At 35.7% G+C, this 19,124-nt stretch overlaps 1 protein-coding gene across 4 annotated transcripts in view; it reads left to right on the top strand.

Annotated features, from left to right (window-relative positions):
* The window catches only part of GAB1 (GRB2 associated binding protein 1), a 159,313-nt gene that overhangs the window by 121,784 nt on the left and 18,405 nt on the right, over nt 1-19,124 (top strand). For 2 of the 4 annotated variants that reach the window (XM_010338639.3, XM_003928018.4), the window contains 5 exons: nt 178-263; nt 450-753; nt 13,884-13,973; nt 15,591-15,684; nt 16,552-16,675. In XM_010338639.3, the coding sequence (XP_010336941.1) occupies nt 178-263; nt 450-753; nt 13,884-13,973; nt 15,591-15,684; nt 16,552-16,675 (698 nt within the window). The remainder of the gene's footprint in view (nt 1-177; nt 264-449; nt 754-13,883; nt 13,974-15,590; nt 15,685-16,551; nt 16,676-19,124) is intronic. The other 2 variants (XM_010338640.3, XM_003928017.4) reach the window with 1 other exon arrangement.

The following is a 19,124-nucleotide window of genomic DNA, read 5'->3' as shown; positions in this document are numbered from 1 at the left end:
GCATTTTCTAGTGGTTTAATATGCCAATTTCAAGATACAATGCTGTGAGCATTCTTTTTAAAATCTCTCTGTGTGTGTGCATGTGTGTATAAAGAGAGAAAGATAATAGGTCATCCTGATGACCCTGAGTGCTGGCAAAGATAGGAAGAAATGTTGATAGTTTCTTCTTTATTTTAGATGCTAGTTCTCAAGACTGCTATGATATTCCACGAACATTTCCAAGTGATAGATCTAGTTCACTTGAAGGCTTCCATAACCACTTCGTAAGTATAATTGATCTTGGCATCAAGTGTATTTCATTGTCTAAATCTTCATAATTTGTGCTATGAGACCAAGTGAGATCATGAAATAAAATTATGCTGAGATCCGTATGAATGGACATGACTTACAGTTCTGTTTTCATGTGTGACAAGTTTTTGTTTATTAAAATAAATATATGTGTGTTTTAGAAAGTCAAAAATGTGCTGACAGTGGGAAGTGTTTCAAGTGAAGAATTGGATGAAAATTACGTCCCAATGAATCCCAACTCACCACCACGACAACATTCCAGCAGTTTTACAGAACCAATTCAGGAAGCAAATTATGTGCCAATGACTCCGGGAACATTTGATTTTTCCTCATTTGGAATGCAAGTTCCTCCTCCTGCTCATATGGGCTTTAGGTCGAGCCCAAAAACTCCTCCCAGAAGGCCAGTTCCTGTTGCAGACTGTGAACCACCCCCGGTGGATAGGAACCTCAAGCCAGACAGAAAAGGTAAGGAGAGCATGGCAAAGGAAAAGGCTTGGGGAGTGCCAACTTAGATCTATTTTTAACTGCCATTAAATCCAAAACAGAATTCAGACTAGAAATTCTGAAATGTTTCTTAGTTCCATAGCCGTCAACTTTTGCAAAGCAGTACTGCCATTTATAAATGAACGATTTATAAATGGTTAAAGTATTTTGTAGTTCCATAGCCATCAGTAAGCAAAGCAGTACTGCCATTTATAAATTAACGATTATTATATCACATGTTGATGTGAGGTGATATTTGTGTCTTCTATCTCTAGAGCAGAGGTTACAAGCTAAAATACCCATAGGGATTAGTGGACAACTAGGGAGAATTAGAAGAAACTGGACTTCCCTAGCCCCATCTAATGGGAATAACTAACCTACTTGGCTACAATCCTTTGTTGACTCGTGGAATTATGCACCCATACAGGCAAGTCTTCTGGTATATGAGGAGAAGCCAGAGATTTTGGATTTTATAGATATTATCTCTCGATTTTTAAAGTTCTATCAACTAATTTAATTATTTTTAAGAAAACATTGCAGGTGAACCCAAACACTACTGCAAGCTAGATAATGGCCTTTAGCTGCTATTTAGTAACCTCTTCTCTAGAGTATATAATATCAAATCAGTCTTAAGATTATTAATGCATTTGACATAATTATTTTAGAACAGTGAGACTATATAATCTTGCCATTCTGTTTGTATAACAACTTCTTAAGTTACTTTGCCTTTGCTGGGGTCTAAATAAATGCTTCTAGTCTATCATTTTTTTTTTTCATGCTGGCCTTCATAAGTAACATCGACTTCTAAGGTAACATAGTTTGTTAAGAATTCTGCAAAAGAAACTGTTGAGCCAAATTGAATAATATCTACCCAGGATTTTATAATTTGGGTTTAAGTGGTTAAAACATAGACAATTTGATTTGTTGCACCATGCTGTAGTGTGACTTAATCTTGACAACCAAGTAAAGTAGCATAAATGTGAAATGTGATGAATGATACAATATCTGGCTTACTTCAGGGTGTTTCAGCACATGCGAAAAGTCTCATGTGCTAGATGTAGCTTTTTAAGACCACATAATGTTTGCATCAATTTCTCATTAACCTGGGCTTAGATCATTAACATTAGTTCTAATTATTAAGTTCTAGTTGTGAGTCAAAGAGTATCTTAAGAAAAAGGTTTTGGTTTTGTTTATAAGTAAGGATTAATCTCGTTTAACAGGGAGTAAGTAACCTCCTTCAACAAGGTGGTTATCGGGAAGTGAGGCAATTCTAGGGGACTGTTGTTACGTCCTGCTCTTTCTGTGCATTTCTGTTTCTTGGGAAATCTTTGCGTCTGCTTTGTTCTCTTTCACCTTCTTACCTTCTTTTCTGTTTTCTTCCTCAGTATCTTCTACTTAAATGGATTCTGCTTTCCAAGAGCTTTGCCTCCAGTGCTCCTCCTCTGTGGCCTCAGTTCTGCCTCCTAGCTCCTTTTTATGTGCCTTTACAGCTTCTGCATCAGCTTCTCATTCTTACTCACTTTAGATTGCTTAGAGATTATGTGATAGGTCTATGTGTGTCATACCCACAACTACTGAGACTGCCCGGGCAGCAGGGCTGTGATTACGGTGTGGATCTCAGAAAGGATGTGAGCTTCAGAGGCTTTCTCCTGGATCATGTTTCTTTTTGTTTCTCTTTTTCTTTGTCTCTAAATCGTTTTAGACACTACTAGTCATTTTTTTTTGCATATGATATTCAGAAATATGTTTGGACATGTATAGCTTTATAATTGGTTCATGCAGATCACTAAGGGATTGACATACAAGTGTCATGAACTGTTTGAAATATTGAAATATCTTTTTTTTACTGTTAATCTGGTGCTTTGTCTTATTTTCCCATAATGAGTGCATGTTAGTATTAGATGTCTACATTTTAACTCCAAACCTAGCAGTTTTATATTTTGAGGTCTCACATAAATGTGGAGGGAGTAAGATTTGGGTGAGGGCGCAAAGCTCTTAAGTCCCCTCCTTTGTTCCTCTGCTGGTCTTTCCCCCCTTGAGCTCTGTAAAACACAGTTTAAAAACTCCAGCAGTCTGCAAACTTTCTGCAACAGTCTGAACATTAGTTATATTTCACAATTGTGATTCCATGTGGTAAGCATAATATGAAATCAGGAAACATTCCTGTTTATAAGTTAGAAAAGTCCTAAGATCATAATGATTAGCTTTTAGTTTCATGTAGCTCTAAAATCACTCATTTATCCCACATCATTATAACCTATTATATATATATATTACAGTATATACTATGTATCATGTATACTACATATTTTATAATTATACATCTCTATGTATTTAGTGAAAGTACTATTATTCTAGTACACTAGAGATTAATCATACTAGTTCTTTAAGTTAACCTAAAGGAACTTAATAGTAGAACAGAACAAAGTAGGTTCTTAGTTATTTCTGGAGATTGTGTTCATTCTTTTAAAATTGAACTGAACCGTTCAGAGACAATCGTGAGTTCATTGGCCAAATCATTTAGTGTATTTGCTTAGATACAAAATGAAATAAAAAAGAGCACCCAGATTGAAATACCCAGGTGATTTTTGGCAGAATCAAGAATAGGCTTAGAAGAACAGTAAAAAGGTTCCTAAGGTCATAGTATTTAAAAAAAATTGCTTTTCTTTAGTTACTATTCTACTTTTTAAATAGTTATGATACAGGAGAGGAGGCTTGAGAATGTATTTAACATTACAGGGCAAACTTTGTAAACTCATCTTACAAAGTTATATGACTTCATAAACTTACTTTGCAAAGTTACAACTTCAAAAAAAAGTCTTAAAAGCCAAATTCAGATCTCAAAGCAAAGTTTATCCTCAAACACTTAAACTAAAATAATGTCTCATTTTGTCCTATAATTTTTCTCAGTATTTATATCATCAGATAAATCTATTTTAATTTCAAATTTCATGATACCAGATAAATGACTTAATCTATTATTTCAGTATGTCTTATATAAAACTCAATAAGCAAATCTAATTCTATGAAGTATGTTTTGATTAGTTTCAGAGCTCCGTATAACTAATTCATTGCCCAATATGTCTGGTTTTTGAGATTGTCTTTGGAAATATCTACAAGAAATCAGTAACATTCTAGTCTTGTTTATATCCCCAGTGATAGATGTCAGCTGTTGTAGTTTGTGGTACAGATGAGCTTCTCAAATACTTCCGAGTAATTGAAGCTGCAGAAATATATAGATGTTCTGAACACTTAATGTATTGTTATCTTAGACCCTTTGCCTATCACCCAACTCATGATAGCAATGTTTTTATCATACTATTTCTGCCATCATAGTATTTGTTTTGAGCCAAGTTTTGCGTGTACTAAGAGAAGTGAAACATATTTTAAACATACGGTATTAAATATTGGGAAAGCGGATGAGTCACTAGAAATGTGGGACAAATTATATTTTGACCTGTTCAATTGAAAATTTTTGTATTTCTGATGGAAAGGGAGTTTTATAGAGTTTGGGAAATTATCTGTTACAGCTTCTCTTTAAGTCATGACATAAATCTATATTTAATCACTAAACTTATCTGAGGCCCCCCATCTCTGTCTAGTCTCTGTCTAGCATGATGCAGCAGCTGTGTGAGCCCCACGTGCCGTCTCTGTGTTGTTATGTTTGACCTTGTCCATTCATGCCTTTCTGCAACAGTCTGAACATTAGTTATTGTACTGACTGTTTTTAAAGCCAGTGTGAGGTTTTGCACGGTGTTTTTACACACCAGTTTGGTTGAAGTACTTTACTTTCAGGCCTTGATCCTTAATATGGTGTGGAGAACATACAGAAGACCAATCCCAGGGGTTTCCCTGGGTGACTCTTTTGGCACAGTGCTGGATTTGCTGTAAACATTTTTTCAAGAGATCCTTCAAAGTTTCTGAATGTGATTAAAAACTAACATGCACTTTTTAAAATTTTTTATTCCTTTTTATTTAAATTTTTATTTTAGATTCGGGGGTGCACGTGCAGGTGTGTTACCTGTGTATGTTGCGTGATTTAGGGTATGAAATGATACCCTATGTTCACTCAGAAACTGAACATAGCACCCAATTGTTAGTTTTTCAACACTTTCCCCCCTGCCTCCTTCCACTCTCTCGTAGTCCCCAGTGTCTCTCGTTGCCATAGTTATGTCCATGAGTACCCAGTGTTTAGCTCTCACTTACAGGTAAGAACATGGAATATTTGGTTTTCTGCTCCTGTGTTTATTTACTTAGGATAATGTCTTCACCTGCATCCATGTTGCTGGAAAGGTCATGATTTCATTCTTTTTATGGCCATGTAGTATTCCATGCTGTGTATGTGCCACATTTTCTTTATCCAGTCCACTGTTGATAGGCACCTAGGTTGATTCCATGTATTTGCTATTGTAAACACCGCTGCAGTGAACATGTGAGTGCATGTATCTCTTTGGTAGAAAGATTTGGGTTTTTTTGGATGTTTACCCAGTAATGGGATTGCTGGATTTCATGGCAGTTCTATTTTAAGTTCTTTGAGAAGTCTCCAAACTGCTTTCCACAATGGCTGAATTAATTTGCGTTCTCACCAACATTGTATAAGCATTTCCTTTTCTCCACAGCCTCACCAGAATCTGTGGTTTTTTGGCTTTTTAATAATAGCTGTTTTGACTAGTGTGAGATGGTATCTCATTGTAGTTTTTATTTGCATTTCTCTGAAGATTAGTGATGCAGTATCTTTTCATACATTTGTTGACCACTTGTATGTCTGATTTTGAGAGGTGTCAATTCATGTCTTTTACTCATTTTTTAATGGATTACTTGTTTTTTGCTTGTTGATGTGAGTTTCTTACAGATTCTGGGTATTAGCCCTTTGTCAGATGCATAGTTTGTGCGTATTTTCTCCCATTTTGTAGGTTGTCTGTTTACTCAATTGATAGTTTCTTTTGCTATGCAAAAGCTCTTTATAGTTTAATTAGGTCTCACTTGTCAATTTCTGGTTTGCTGCAATTTCTTTTGAAGATATGGTCATAATGCTCAGTTTCTTAAGGGTTTTTTTTTTTTTTATCATGAAGAGATGTTTGATTTTATCAAAAGCTTTTTCCATGTCTATTAAGATGATCATATGTTTTTTGTTTTTAACTGTTTACATGGCGAATCACATTTATTGATTTGTATATGTTGAACCACTTTGCACCCCAGGAGTAAAGCCTACTTGATCATTAACATGCTTTTTAAAAACTACATGTATACAATAATAATTATTTGTATGAATAACAACAGTACATGTAACTAGATTTTGATAAACGGGTATTAAAGTTTAAATCTTTTTTTTTTTCTTTTTTGAGATGGAGTTTTGCTCTTGTTGCCCAGGCTGGAGTGCAATGGCGTGATCTCAGCTCACCGCAGCCTCCGCCTCCCAGGTTCAAGCAATTCTCCTGCCTCAGCCTCCCTAGTAGCGGGATTACAGGCGCCCACCTCTACACTCAGCTAATTTTTTGTATTTTTAGTAGAGATTGGGTTTTACTGTGTTGGCCAGGCTGGTCTGAAACTCCCGACCTCAGGTGATCCACTCACCTCACCTCAGCTTCCCAAAGTGCTGGGGTTACAGGCATGAGCCACTGCACCCGGCTTAACGTCAAGCTTTGGGTTAAATTCATTACCGTTTAAAGGAAGTAAGTATGGAGTGCATTTTTACAGAATAGCCTTAACATGTGGGGTTTTATTCTCTATTCTCTTGACTTCAGAGTATAATTATGATTATTACATTTCTCTTATACCTTGAGACCATTAAAGTATAAAAATTTTTCAGTTGTCTGCCTTGATTACTTTCTGGAATTAACAGATGATAATAATGATGTGAATTACTTTTACTCTTTCTTAATTTTGGAGATGCCTACTGGAAGTAATAGCATAATCTTCAAAACTTTGGGAAGAGTGAAATATTTAGGATTAAAAAAAATTGGGCTTTGTAAAAGCCTGTAATAATACAGAAAATAAAATGTGTACTTTGTGTGGAATTTATGTAAGTGGCTACCTATTAGAAAAATGCATTAATAGATCAAATCTACTTATTCGAAACATGGCCTCGCATGACTGCCTTGACTGTATTTGATGTGACTGACTTGAAATACCATTTAGTTCTTTCCTTTTTCCTTTTAAATGACAAGCAAATATGACTGGGCACAGTGGTTCAGCCTATAATCTCAGCATCTGGGGAGACCGAGATGGACAGAGCACCTGAGGTCAGGAGTTTGAGACCAGCCTGACCAACAGGGTAAAACCCCGTCTCTACTAAAAATAGAAAAAAAAAATTTAGCCTGGCATGGTGGTGCCTGTCATCCCAGTTACTCAGGAGGCTGAGGCACGAGACTTGCTTGAACCCAGGAATCAGAGGTTGCAGTGAGCTGAGATCATGCTGTTGTACTCCAGCCTGGGCAACAGAGCCAGACTCCATCTCAAAAACAAAAAAAGGACAAGCAAAAATGTGTGAGACTGATCAGATTAAATACCACTAGCTTTAAGAGAAAGGCAGTTCATTCACATTAATTCAACACAGATTTAAGCACCTATCAGTTACAGGATACAAATTTTCCAAACAAGGAAAAGGTTGCTCCCCTGAAGAAGCTCACCATCTAGGAGAGGAGATGGAGAAGTAAACACATTATCATAATTACCGTGGAAGGGGCTGTGGTTGAAGTAAGCTTTTGGCACTATTAGGGAAGCTCCCCTGAGGAAAGTCTGAGACTGTAAGTGGCAATTAAATGATGTTAGGGGAGGGCAGCCTGGCAAAGGATCTTCTTGTCAGAATAAACAACATGCCCAGGTCCTTTAAAAAGAGGGGAGATGAAACGGGCCCAGAGTCGTGGGTAGGTAGGTGGGTGGGCGAAGAGGAAGGAGGAAAATACCAAAGGAGGGACAAATGCCAGATGCCTTGCAGGTGCCTGATCCTGAAGGAGTTATAATTTATGATAATGAGTTTACACTTTATTCTGAGGGCACCATTAAAGAATTTTATGCAGGCATGTAACATAATCCGGTTGTCCCTGGAGAGCTCATTCTGATTTAAGAACACAATGGAGAAAATAATTGTATTCCTTAATATAAATTTTATAAAATCACTTTTCTTTCTCAGAGAGTACTTTGCCCAGTTTTCCAAATCCAGAGTTCTTGAAGTTTTTGTTGAGACAGGATCAAACAGGAAAGGCATAGCAAAAGTCTCCCTGTGTGGTTCCCTCAACTTTGGGAATGTATAGTGATTTTTGGAAGTTTTGAGGTACTTAGAGTATAAGCGGAACTCATATAGCCATGAAGTGCACATTTCTTAAAAAAGACATCAGACGATTTTTCATTTTCTGGTGTGAATGTCTGTAGCATGTCAGGGCCTTCATTTTAAAAGAGTACTCTGATAATTGCTGCTCTGTTTCTTAGGGTTCCCTAACATGGTGGTGCTACATTAAGACTTGCTTTACATTTTGCCTTGACATCAGTGTCTGTTTGCACAGAAGGTTTTTATGCAGTTCGCAAGGCTCTTTTCTTTTTTTTTCTTTAGAGATAGGTTCTCACTATGTTGCCCAGGCTGATCTTGACCTCCTGGGCTTAAGTGATCCTATCACCTCGGCCTCCCATAGTGCTAGGATTACAAGCGTGAGCCACTGTTTCTGGCCTGCAATCCTGTTTTTTTTCTTTGGAATACTTGGGGACAATTCCTTAGAATTAAAATTGTCTTTTTTTTTTTTTTGAAGGGCTTTAGCTTTTAAGAGTTTTAGAAATGTCCTCCTCCATGAGAGTTCACATGATATAAGAGAGCAAAGCAAAGGGAGGGTGTGAATCATACACTGCATGCTCTTCTGGATGGTGTATATTTTCTAGTTAGCAGTGTTTTCATTTTTGTTCTTTTAGAAACCATGAAAATCAGTTACAGTGATGAGGTTACAGTATACAACAGTATATTTGAAAAATGTTACACCAAGAATCCAAAAAGCTAGAATTCATTTCTAGTAATACTATTAACAACCACTCCCTCCCAATAAATGACATTGGACAAATCCATTGACTTTTCTTCCTATATATTTTCTTATTTTAAAATGCAAAATTATATCTATCTCTAATCGTACTCCAAATTAGGGAGCAGATCACATGATCAAGAGATTGACATTAACAGTCCTCCTAAGGATTAAAGCACAGATAGAAATTTCTCCAGTAGTCAGTGCTCTTCAATTATGTTGTACTCTTTTTTTCAAGCCAAGTCCAGCAAAAACCAAGTTGTAACTGCCTTGGACTTAAAGGTTCAGGCACAGATGAGTTCTCTGTTTACTCTAAGCATTTGAGAATCACCAAAGTTGGTGTATTTTTGCCTTTGCTTTAGTATTCTTATTTATTTATTTACTAATTTTTGATATGGAATCTCACTCTGTCACCCAGGCTGGAGTGCAGTGGCACAATCTCGGCTCACTGCAACCTCCACCTCCCAGGTTCAAGCGATTTTCTTGCCTCGGCCTCCTGAATAGCTGGGACTACAGGCGCACACCACCACGCCTGGCTAATTTTTGTATTTTTAGTAGAGACAGGGTTTTACCATATTGGCCAGCCTAGTCTCGAACTCCTGACCTCGTGATCCACCCACCTCGGCCTACCAAAATGCTGGGATTATAGGCATGAGTCACCGCACCAGGACCTCTTATTTCTTATTATCTATTTTCACACTTTTCTTCAGCAATCAGTGAAACATTGGCCTATTGCATACAGGCAGTAAAGAAGAAGAAAAGGCTAAGACAGACCTACGTACACCTTGGACTTTTTTTCTCTTTTCTCTCCTATTAAGTAATATAGGGCTATTCTTTGGGTATGATTTTCATTTCTGTCTGGTACATAAATGTCAAGTTGAGTACGGAAGCATTGAGAAATTAAGCTAACAAAATGTCTAAGTGACATAGTACAATTCAGTGCAGCATTTCCACATTGCAGCTTTTGCCCTAAAATTAACCTTAAGCTTTACGCAGAGTAGAAAATACATGTAAATTTTATAAATGCATTTTTAAAATTTCCATATGATTATATCATATTGTTCTATTAGGAAAACCAAGGAATACCCTAGAAAAGGAGTACCCTTTTGGTACCCACCTCGAAGAAAGGTAATGGAGATGAAGAAGAAGTTGAGTGAAAGACTTACTGATTTCATTCAGCTGCTTTTGCCTAATACGAGTCTCCTTGGAGCATGTGACGTCTTTGAAAATTACTTAATCCACATTGTATTCATCAATACAATCACTTACATTTTATATGTTTTCAGTGTAACCAACAAGAAATTACTGGTCAGGAAGGTAAACCCTTCAGAGAAATGTAGAGATTTTACGTCTCTAATATTTGAAGTACTTAAAATTTAGTTGCGAGAACTTACTGTATATAAAAGCAAAACAATGCAAATACTCTTTCTAAGAGTAACTGTAGTAAAGATTCTAGGTTTGAAATAAGGATATGGGACTGAGAACATGAACCCTCTCTCTAGATTCACAGGATTTAAATTCTGGCTCTCCCAGTCATCACCTTTGTGAGTCTGGGCAAGTTAACTTCTATAAGCCTCAGCAAGCTTTGTAATAAAATAGTTAAAGTCTTTATTAAATTGTACCTTCCTTACATGGTTATTGGGAGGTTTTAGAGTATCTAATCCTAAGAACATGTAAGTAAATGTTCATTATTGATGATTAAGTGTAATGTAATTTCTCTGGGCAGTCTTAGAGAATGTATTCTAACTTGAGCTATGTGTAGCAATTAGTCACTGATTGATAAAGCAGTAGTGGATATCGATAGTGAAAGAATGTAGAAAAGGGCTGAACTTTTAAAGATGTACATGAGAAAAAGAGAAGAGAATGGTCTAGCTAGAGCAGAGCACAATTCAAGAGAACATGATGGAAATGCATCCATAGTTTATTCTGTGGCGTCTCCTTGTTCTCCATGACTTCCCCCGATAAATCATATGTAGTCTGTGTTCTCATTTGTAAAATCACTGCTATCTTGATATGTAATTGACTGAATAGAACTTGAAAGTAGCTGGATAGTATGTTGCACTTGTTAAAGTCTGAATAAAAAATGTAGAGATGAATCTTTAACATTTTATTTGAGAAGTAAGAATTGCAATCTGAGATACACACATAGAGACCCAGTGGTCTTTGTCATATCTAAAAAACAAAGAGGAGGTTGGGAGTTTTATTAGAAAGAGAAATCTTATGTATTGCTTTGAAAGAAAGCTCGCTGGCACTAGAGAATTTCTTGGGAACTGGCAAGCTCTGATTGGTGAATGATGGCAGTAGGTAAAACCAGTTTTAGTGTCATGGCAGGTCATTTCAGCAGCTTCTAGGTAAAACTGGTCTTAGGATTGCAGCAGGCTGTTTCAGCACCTGGGCTTGTGGAAATGTTAATTCTTGGATCAGTTGCTCTGTGCCCTGGGTGCTTTTTGCTACTGGCCCTCAACCCTGATCTAGTTGGGTACAACAAGAATGACCCAGTTTGTATAATCAACTTTCATACACCTTTCTCACTTAATGGGCCTTTTTTTTTAATAGCTGCTATCATTTCTTCTGTCCTTTTCAGTTTGAAAATCATTCTTCTAGCTAGAGAAGACTAAAGCAAGATAGAAGTTGAGTTTCTCTGTTTTATCTATTATGATTAGTTTTTCTTCCCAAACAGGTTTGTTCTTGCCTTGCTTCTCTTCCTCTAAACATAGGTTTTAAAAGAGCCTCCATGTAATTTTTCATAGGCCGTGATCATTCTGGACTATAGTCATCACACCAGCATTCACACAGGCTCTGGTAACTTTCTCATTGACCTTGACTACCTGCTTTTCCCATTTCAGTCCTTACCATTTTAAAAGCTCTTTTTGTTGTCACACTGGGAAATCATTAGCATTTTGAGACCAAATACAGATGGTCAAAGGGGATGGACTATATAACTCTGAGAATGTGTACCTAAGGATCCAGGAAATGGTGTCATTGCTAAGAGTATTGGAGGTGGAAAACGGCATTGGTTTGGAGGAGAAACAATCAGTTTCAGTTGCAGAGGAATAATTGGAGGTGACCTGTCAGGCAGTTGGAGGGTAGAACTAGAGAAAAAGTGAGAAACGATAACTAGGTAAGATTTAGCAGTCATGTGACCTTGATTATTTAACCACAAACATAGATAAGATACTGGGGGTGCAAAGCTGAGAAATGCAAAGAGTGACCCCTGGGAGATAAATATGGTGAAAAACATCAGGTGGAAGCTGAAGAGCTAATGAAAATGGATCTTTCAGAAAAGGAGGAGTGCATCACACATAACCGGTCAAGACCAGCCAACCAAAAATAGTTCTAAGAGCATTGTGTAATTAAACCTGACATCACTGGTGGGGCATTTCTCTGTGGCATTCACGTAGATGTCCCCCTAAGCCACATCTGTAAATTCAGAGTAGTATCAACTATAGACATAAGCGTTTTAATGAGCACATTTATTCCTTTCTCTGTCTGGGTTCCTGTGCAGCACAGAGTGCTGTAAGCTCTCTAGCTGCAATGGAGAGTTCAAAAATGAACTTCAAGTAGCTCCAACATGGTATCCAGCTAAATTTCCTGAGATTCTCTCTATAACTAAAGGTCTAGAAAGGTAAGACAGTGTGGTATGGAACAAGAGTGCCAAACCATCTGGTGACAGGCTAGAGGAAGTCTAACTGCCTCTGATTAAAGCGTGATCTGAGCAAATCACATAACGCCTTCTTTCTTTGGGTGGATCTCATTCATAAAATGAAGAAACTAGATTTGTAAGGGCCTTTCACTCCAAAATAATTATCTTATTTTAATACTAAGACTTACCCTCTGTCTTACTTTTTTTGAAGGGTAGCACACTATTTGGGGGAGTTTAAAAAGTTGTCATCTTACCTTGCTTTAGAAAAGTATCCTTCCGGTGTGGGCCCTGGATTGGGGAATTTTAGGGGTAAGGAGTAGATCTTGCCCAAAATGTTCATATTGACCTTTTAAACTCAAGCTGTCTCATTTCTGAATAAACTCAATGTGTTGTGTAACTTAGAAAATTGGTTAGGAAATTTTTATTTTTTGTAACCTCTACAGAATTATATTTTAAGAGACTTTTAGATTTTGATAGGTAAGTGCTAGATATCAGCATTTAACCAGCAAATTCTGATTCTGCCACCTAATAGATGTCAATTCAACTTTGTAAATTCCAAAAAAAAAAAAAAAAAGAAAGAAAGAAAAGAAAATTTAGTGCCGGCAATAATGGAGTAGCTTAAGTCACTGATTCAGATTGATATTGCAACTCTGACATCCAGGCTTCTAATGGGAAATATGCCTTTCAGAGGCTTTTCAGCAGTGATTTTGTGTGACAGACATTAAATGAAAGGAAGATGATGGTAACTGAATTTATGCTTTCATATACTTAATTAAACTGAAGCTAGGCAATCAGTAGAACCAGAATCTAAACATCTAATTCTTGTAAGATGAAGCCATTGGGCAACCAGTGAGTATCCGGAGGAAGGAAATGTTGGTCTTGTTTTGGTTTTAGATTAGCAAATACAGTAGTGGCCACTTGCTTCTCTAGAAGAGTCTTGGTCAGGAGGTACAGGAATAGTCAGATTAAGGTTTTAAAAACATCTCTACCAAATTAGAAAAGTAGTATTACAAGGAGGAAGTAGGCCTTGGTGTTTTCATATGAGACACCATATTTCAAAAAAAAAAAAAAAAAGAAAGAGGTAATTGAGATCTGACTAGGGTATTCTACAATTTTTAAAATTTGATCCAGTTTTCTAAGACATGTTAGAAGAAAAACTAACATGGCACATATTTTCCCTCTGTTCCCCTAAATGAAGATAACAACTAACCAGGCTGGTTATCCCACTAAGATCCTACCATCTTTTATACCTCCTTGCTTCTTACATTGTTGCATGTAACTTCCTCTTTTCCATTGTGCTGGGCATGAGCATGAATTTTATGTAGCAAGACTGAAATATTCTCCACAAACTTTTGTTCATGCTTTTGAGATGTAGCATTTCTGCACAGGGCTCTGTTGCTTTTTTACAGAATCCATTTTCTAATTAATAAATAACATATTAAGAGAGTCTTCTTTTTACCAATTAGGTCAAAGTCCTAAAATTTTAAGACTCAAACCCCATGGTTTAGAGCGAACTGATTCACAAACCATAGGTGACTTTGCTACAAGAAGAAAGGGTATGTACTTTAGCACCGCATGCTGTATGGGGCATTGGGAATTTATTTTGTAATTTATTTTTTCTAAAAATCAAGAAAGAAAAACCTCAAATACTACTGCTGTTGTAAATAAAACTTTCCAGCATTCTAAAGTGAGCGCTTCCCATAATACATAGAGTCTACTTACAATGCCATTAACAGCAGCATGTTAAATGTTTGATAATATGTGATATTCAGACTTGTCCTTGTACATTATTCTTTTAACGTTTTAGACAACATTTTATCCTTTAAATTTGTGAAGTTTGTGAGTTTCTGTTGTCTTCTGTATTTCTGTATATGTATTCTGTTCTGAGACAGAATAAAGAATCATTTCCATGGATTAATTGTCCCATTATTTAAAAATTGACAGCTAAACTGCTATTAGCCTTTGGATGTCAAAAAAGTAAAACAATAAGAGTTAAAGAAATACTTTTAGTTGGCAGAATATTCTGTATGTGTCCATTTTAAGAATATAGACAAGGAAAATGGTTTTAGCTTGAATTTAATAAGTTAATTTGGTCTTCATTATATGTGAGTTGACAAAAATACTTGCTTATGAGTCTTGATGTGTATGGTCCTTTAAAATGACCATTTTATAGTTTAATGGTAATTACGCGATAATGATTAAAATCAAACATACATGGACAAACACTATAAACAAACCTGGAAAGATGAAATTTTTGGTTAAGAGTGGCAGAATGAAATATTACTGAAATATTTACCTAACATGTTTAGATAGTTTCCTAAAGTATCTAGTATTAAATAGTATTGTTTTCGTTCTTTTGCTTACTCCATAAATGTCTGAAAAAAATTTCAGTATTGACTTTAAGAAAATGGCTAAGAAATCTGTGGTATATATTGGTTTAATGGTCTACTGCAATAATGAGATAAGTAAAGATCACTTATAAATGAAACTAACAAAAATATTAGCATTTACTTAATTGTATATATTGAGCAAGAGATTTGTTGGTTAAATTACACTAACAATTTGAAGTAAAATAATTATGCCCTTTTCTCAGGACAGAGTTTGGATCTAAAGATATAATATTTTTTGTTTTGTTGCTTTCCAGACTGGGCATGAATTATTCTAAAAGATTCAAACATTTTTTGGTTTAGGGTTTTGACAAAATTTTAATAGTTTCTTTGCATCATTTTATATTTATAGTTATATGCTTCAATATTGAAGAATAGGAATGATTTTACATAGATGATTAAATTTCCTTGAGTATGAAATTAGTGAAATAATTTATGAAATAATGAAATGTATAAAGCAACTACAAAAAAACTGGGTCACATTCTTTCTTCATCTCACTTAGTTTATATTCATAAAATATTTACTTAAGAAGCAACATGTTGTAATAGAGATTTAGACTTTGAAGTAAAAATCATGAAAACGTTATCTGATTTAGCTTTTACCACGAATTGCTTAGCTATGCAACCTTGAGCAAATCATGTAACATTCATGAACCTCATTTCATATGTGAAACTAGGTGGTCTTAGGTTTACTCTGGCTATCAAATGTAAATAGAGTTAGAGCAAATCTTGTTCGTTTTCCAAAGTTCTGTACACTAAAAATCCCTTTCCTCTTTTTCTTTTCAGTCAAGCCAGCACCTTTAGAAATAAAACCTTTGCCAGAATGGGAAGAATTACAAGCCCCAGTTAGATCTCCCATCACTAGGAGTTTTGCTCGAGAGTAAGTCCTTTGTCTAGAATATGTTATTTGTATGAATAATGTGACTATCTAGAATTGTTCATTATCATGGAAAGTATCTAGAATAGTGGTTCTCAATGGATGATATGAAGAGCCCCCTTTTGAGGGGTTCTGTAAAGTCAAAACTATTTTCATTAATATATTAAGAGTTATTTGCTGTATTTATTTGCTCCTTCTGAGTGTACAGTAGAGTTTTCCAGAGGCTACATGATATGCAATGATATCATTGTGACACCCAATAGAATGAATATTTGTGTACTACTTGTGTTTTAAAAAGGTGTCTATTTTCATTTCTAAGATGGCAAAATTAATAGATATAACTCATGTAAACAAACATTTCTTGGGATTCTCCATAATTTTTAAGACTGTAAAAGGGCTGTGAAGCCAAAAATTTCTGAGGACTACTAATCTTGAAAATATGGTAGTCTCTTGTGGGGATTATTTAACTGAAACTTATTTAAATATATATAGGGAAATGAGAGGGATTTATGAGTTACAAACTTATATTGAACATGTGATCATGTTTTATATATATAGTTTTTTAGAAAATCAAAATTCTTGAGTCTTCCATTTTATAACAGAAGCTTTCTACTTTTGACAGAGTCACTGGTAGTAGTTTGTTTGTTCTACACAAAATACTTTGCTGTCCAAAACATACTTTTATAATACAGTTGTAAATATTAGTTATATGTTTGTGCACAAAAATTATGTCTTAAATGTGTACAATGAGTGATTATAAACATAAGGGAATATTTCTGAAAGAATGCAGATTATCTCATTTTTATTTGGGGAATAATTTTAAATATTTTTGTCAAGATGTATGTTTGTGATGATAATTTTTGTAATTAGCTCTTCTAGGTTTCCCATGTCCCCCCGACCGGATTCAGTGCATAGCACAACTTCAAGCAGCGACTCACATGACAGTGAAGAGAATTATGTTCCCATGAACCCAAACCTGTCCAGTGAAGACCCAGTATGTAAAGTCTTAACTTCTCCCTGAGCAGCCCTTTTAAATTATTCAAGCTAGAACTGTTCTTTCCATCTATAAATTTTATCCTCATGTCTTTCTATATATACTTAAAAGAAAAAGCAATAAAACGTTTTAAAATACTTACTAAAAATAATATCATAAACTCTAAAACCAATAAAAGGTGAAAATATACCGTAAATGAGTTAAAAAAATAAAAACTGCCTGGCACAGCGACACAACCCTGTAGTTTCAGCTGTTTGGGAGACTGATGTGGGAGGATCACTTGAGTCCTTGAGTCCAGCAGTTTGAGGCTAGCCTGTGCAGCATGTGACCCTGTCTCTAATTTGAAAAAATAAATAAATAAATAAAGTTATCCATTATATGTCATTTGAGAGATACTTGATTTTTTATACACTTCAGAAAAATATACAGCATTTTATAATGTAGTTCTCTAAGGCTATGTCACAGCCCTCTAATGGTAAAATGGTCTTATAAGTAAGTATACCCTTAGGTAGGTGTAAAGATTAAAGAAGACCTCTTATAAACATTACATGTTCCAGGTTGGCTATACTGCCATAAAGCATGAGAATTTTCTAATGGTAGTGAGCATTTTGTTCCTCAGAAATCAGGTAGTTGCCAGAAAATACTTCATACATTTAAGAATACAAACCAATTTTAATTTTTAAAAATATTTTGCTTTACATTTTCCTTGTAAGATTTAATGTTTCCTTTGTTATTTGTATTTTAGTAGATAAGTATATCCTTTAGGATTAAGTTCCCATCTGAGTAAAAGAAAATAAGTATTTATTTGTGACTCGAGAGAATTTTCTTTCTTTCTCATGGAAAAGTCTAGAGAGAGTCAATCCAAGGTGTTGTGGCAGCTCTCTTCCATAGAGTCTTCCGGGATTCAGACCTTTTCCAGCTCTCCAGTGTCCTTTCCCTGGGTGTGCGCATATGTTCATTGGACAAGATGATGCTGCAGCCAGCAGAGCCACATTCCAACTCCAAGGTGGAGGAAAGGGAGAAAAAGAACTGCCTCATAAGGATGGTTCCTCAAAACCACTGTATACAAAGCATTAACCAGAACTTAGCTGGTGTGGCCACACTTAGACACAAAGGAGCTGGAAAACAGTCTTAGATCTGAGGAGCAGTGGGCTAACCTAACAATCCCATGCGTGTGGGAGAGGGAAGGCAGGTACTGACGGGCAGTCAGCCGTATCTACCAGGGTAAGCAAATACCTAATGTCAAAATTTGGAAGGAGTTAACACTTTAGTGGCCCTATATTATTTAAAACAACCCTATTTAGAGGTATAAAACATAAAGCTCAATTCTAGCAATGAATTGGTTTTTCATCCTTAATAGACTTTAGGCAGAAGCAGGTTTGTTACAACTATATGTTGTCAGGAAACATAATTAAGTGATATGGAAAACTTGATTTTGTGCTTCAATTAGTTAACTTTAAAATATTATCAAATTTAGCCAAGCACAGTGACATGTGCCTGTAGTCCCAGCTACCCAGGAAGCTGAAGCAGGATTTCTTGAGCCTAGGAGTTCATACCTAGCCTGGGCAACATAAGTGATACCTCGTCTATACAAATTTTTTAATAAGATACCAAATTTATAAAGTATTCAAATAATATAATCAGTATATCAATAATGTTTTCACTGATTTTTCAAGCCAGGGTAGTTTTTATTAGTTGACTTTTGCTTTTGTATTCACTATTTTTCAACTTGAGTGGAATTCTATTATTATTATCTAAGTTAGTTTTCCTCAGTATAGTACGTTGACCCCAGTAAAACTCTAAATCCTAAATTCTGGGTCAGAGTAGTTATTGTCACCAATTTTCAACTTTATGTCATTGAGTAAACTGTTTTTTTATTGTACAGTAATTATAGTATTTTCTAAGGTTCTAAAGAGTGTCTTTTTGCTTAAAATAGTGAATAGCCATACAAATTTTGGAAAGGCCATATAATAGGAAAGTTTAAAAATGTGATTTGTCATGGGTGTTAGATGAAGGGAAAAGATGAAAAATAAGAACATTGCAATCAGAAATCAAAATACTTTTTTTACACCTAATGACATAAAGCCAGAAAGGTACTTTTACTTGCCATCAGTAGAGATGTCTAAATAAAAGTAAACACAATGTGATACATTTCTTTTTTTTTCTTTGGAGACAGTCTCGTGCTGTCCCCCAGGCTGGAGTGCAGTGGCATGACCTCAGCTTACTGCAGCTTCTACCTCCTGGGTTCAAATGATTCTCCTGCCTCAGCCTCCTGAGTAGCTGGGATTATAGGCATGTGTAAGCATGCCCAACTAATTTTTGCATTTTTAGTAGAGACAGGGTTTCACTATGTTGCCCAGGCTGGTCTCAAACTCCTAACCTTAAATGATCCGCCTGCTTGACCTCCCAAAGTGCTAGGATTATAGGCATGAGCCATTGCACACGGCCT

Source organism: Saimiri boliviensis, chromosome 3, assembly GCF_048565385.1.
Source record: "Saimiri boliviensis isolate mSaiBol1 chromosome 3, mSaiBol1.pri, whole genome shotgun sequence".
NCBI lineage: Eukaryota > Metazoa > Chordata > Mammalia > Primates > Cebidae > Saimiri > Saimiri boliviensis.
The sequence above is the reverse complement of the archived record's forward strand: the minus strand, read 5'-3'. Positions and strand labels throughout refer to the sequence as shown.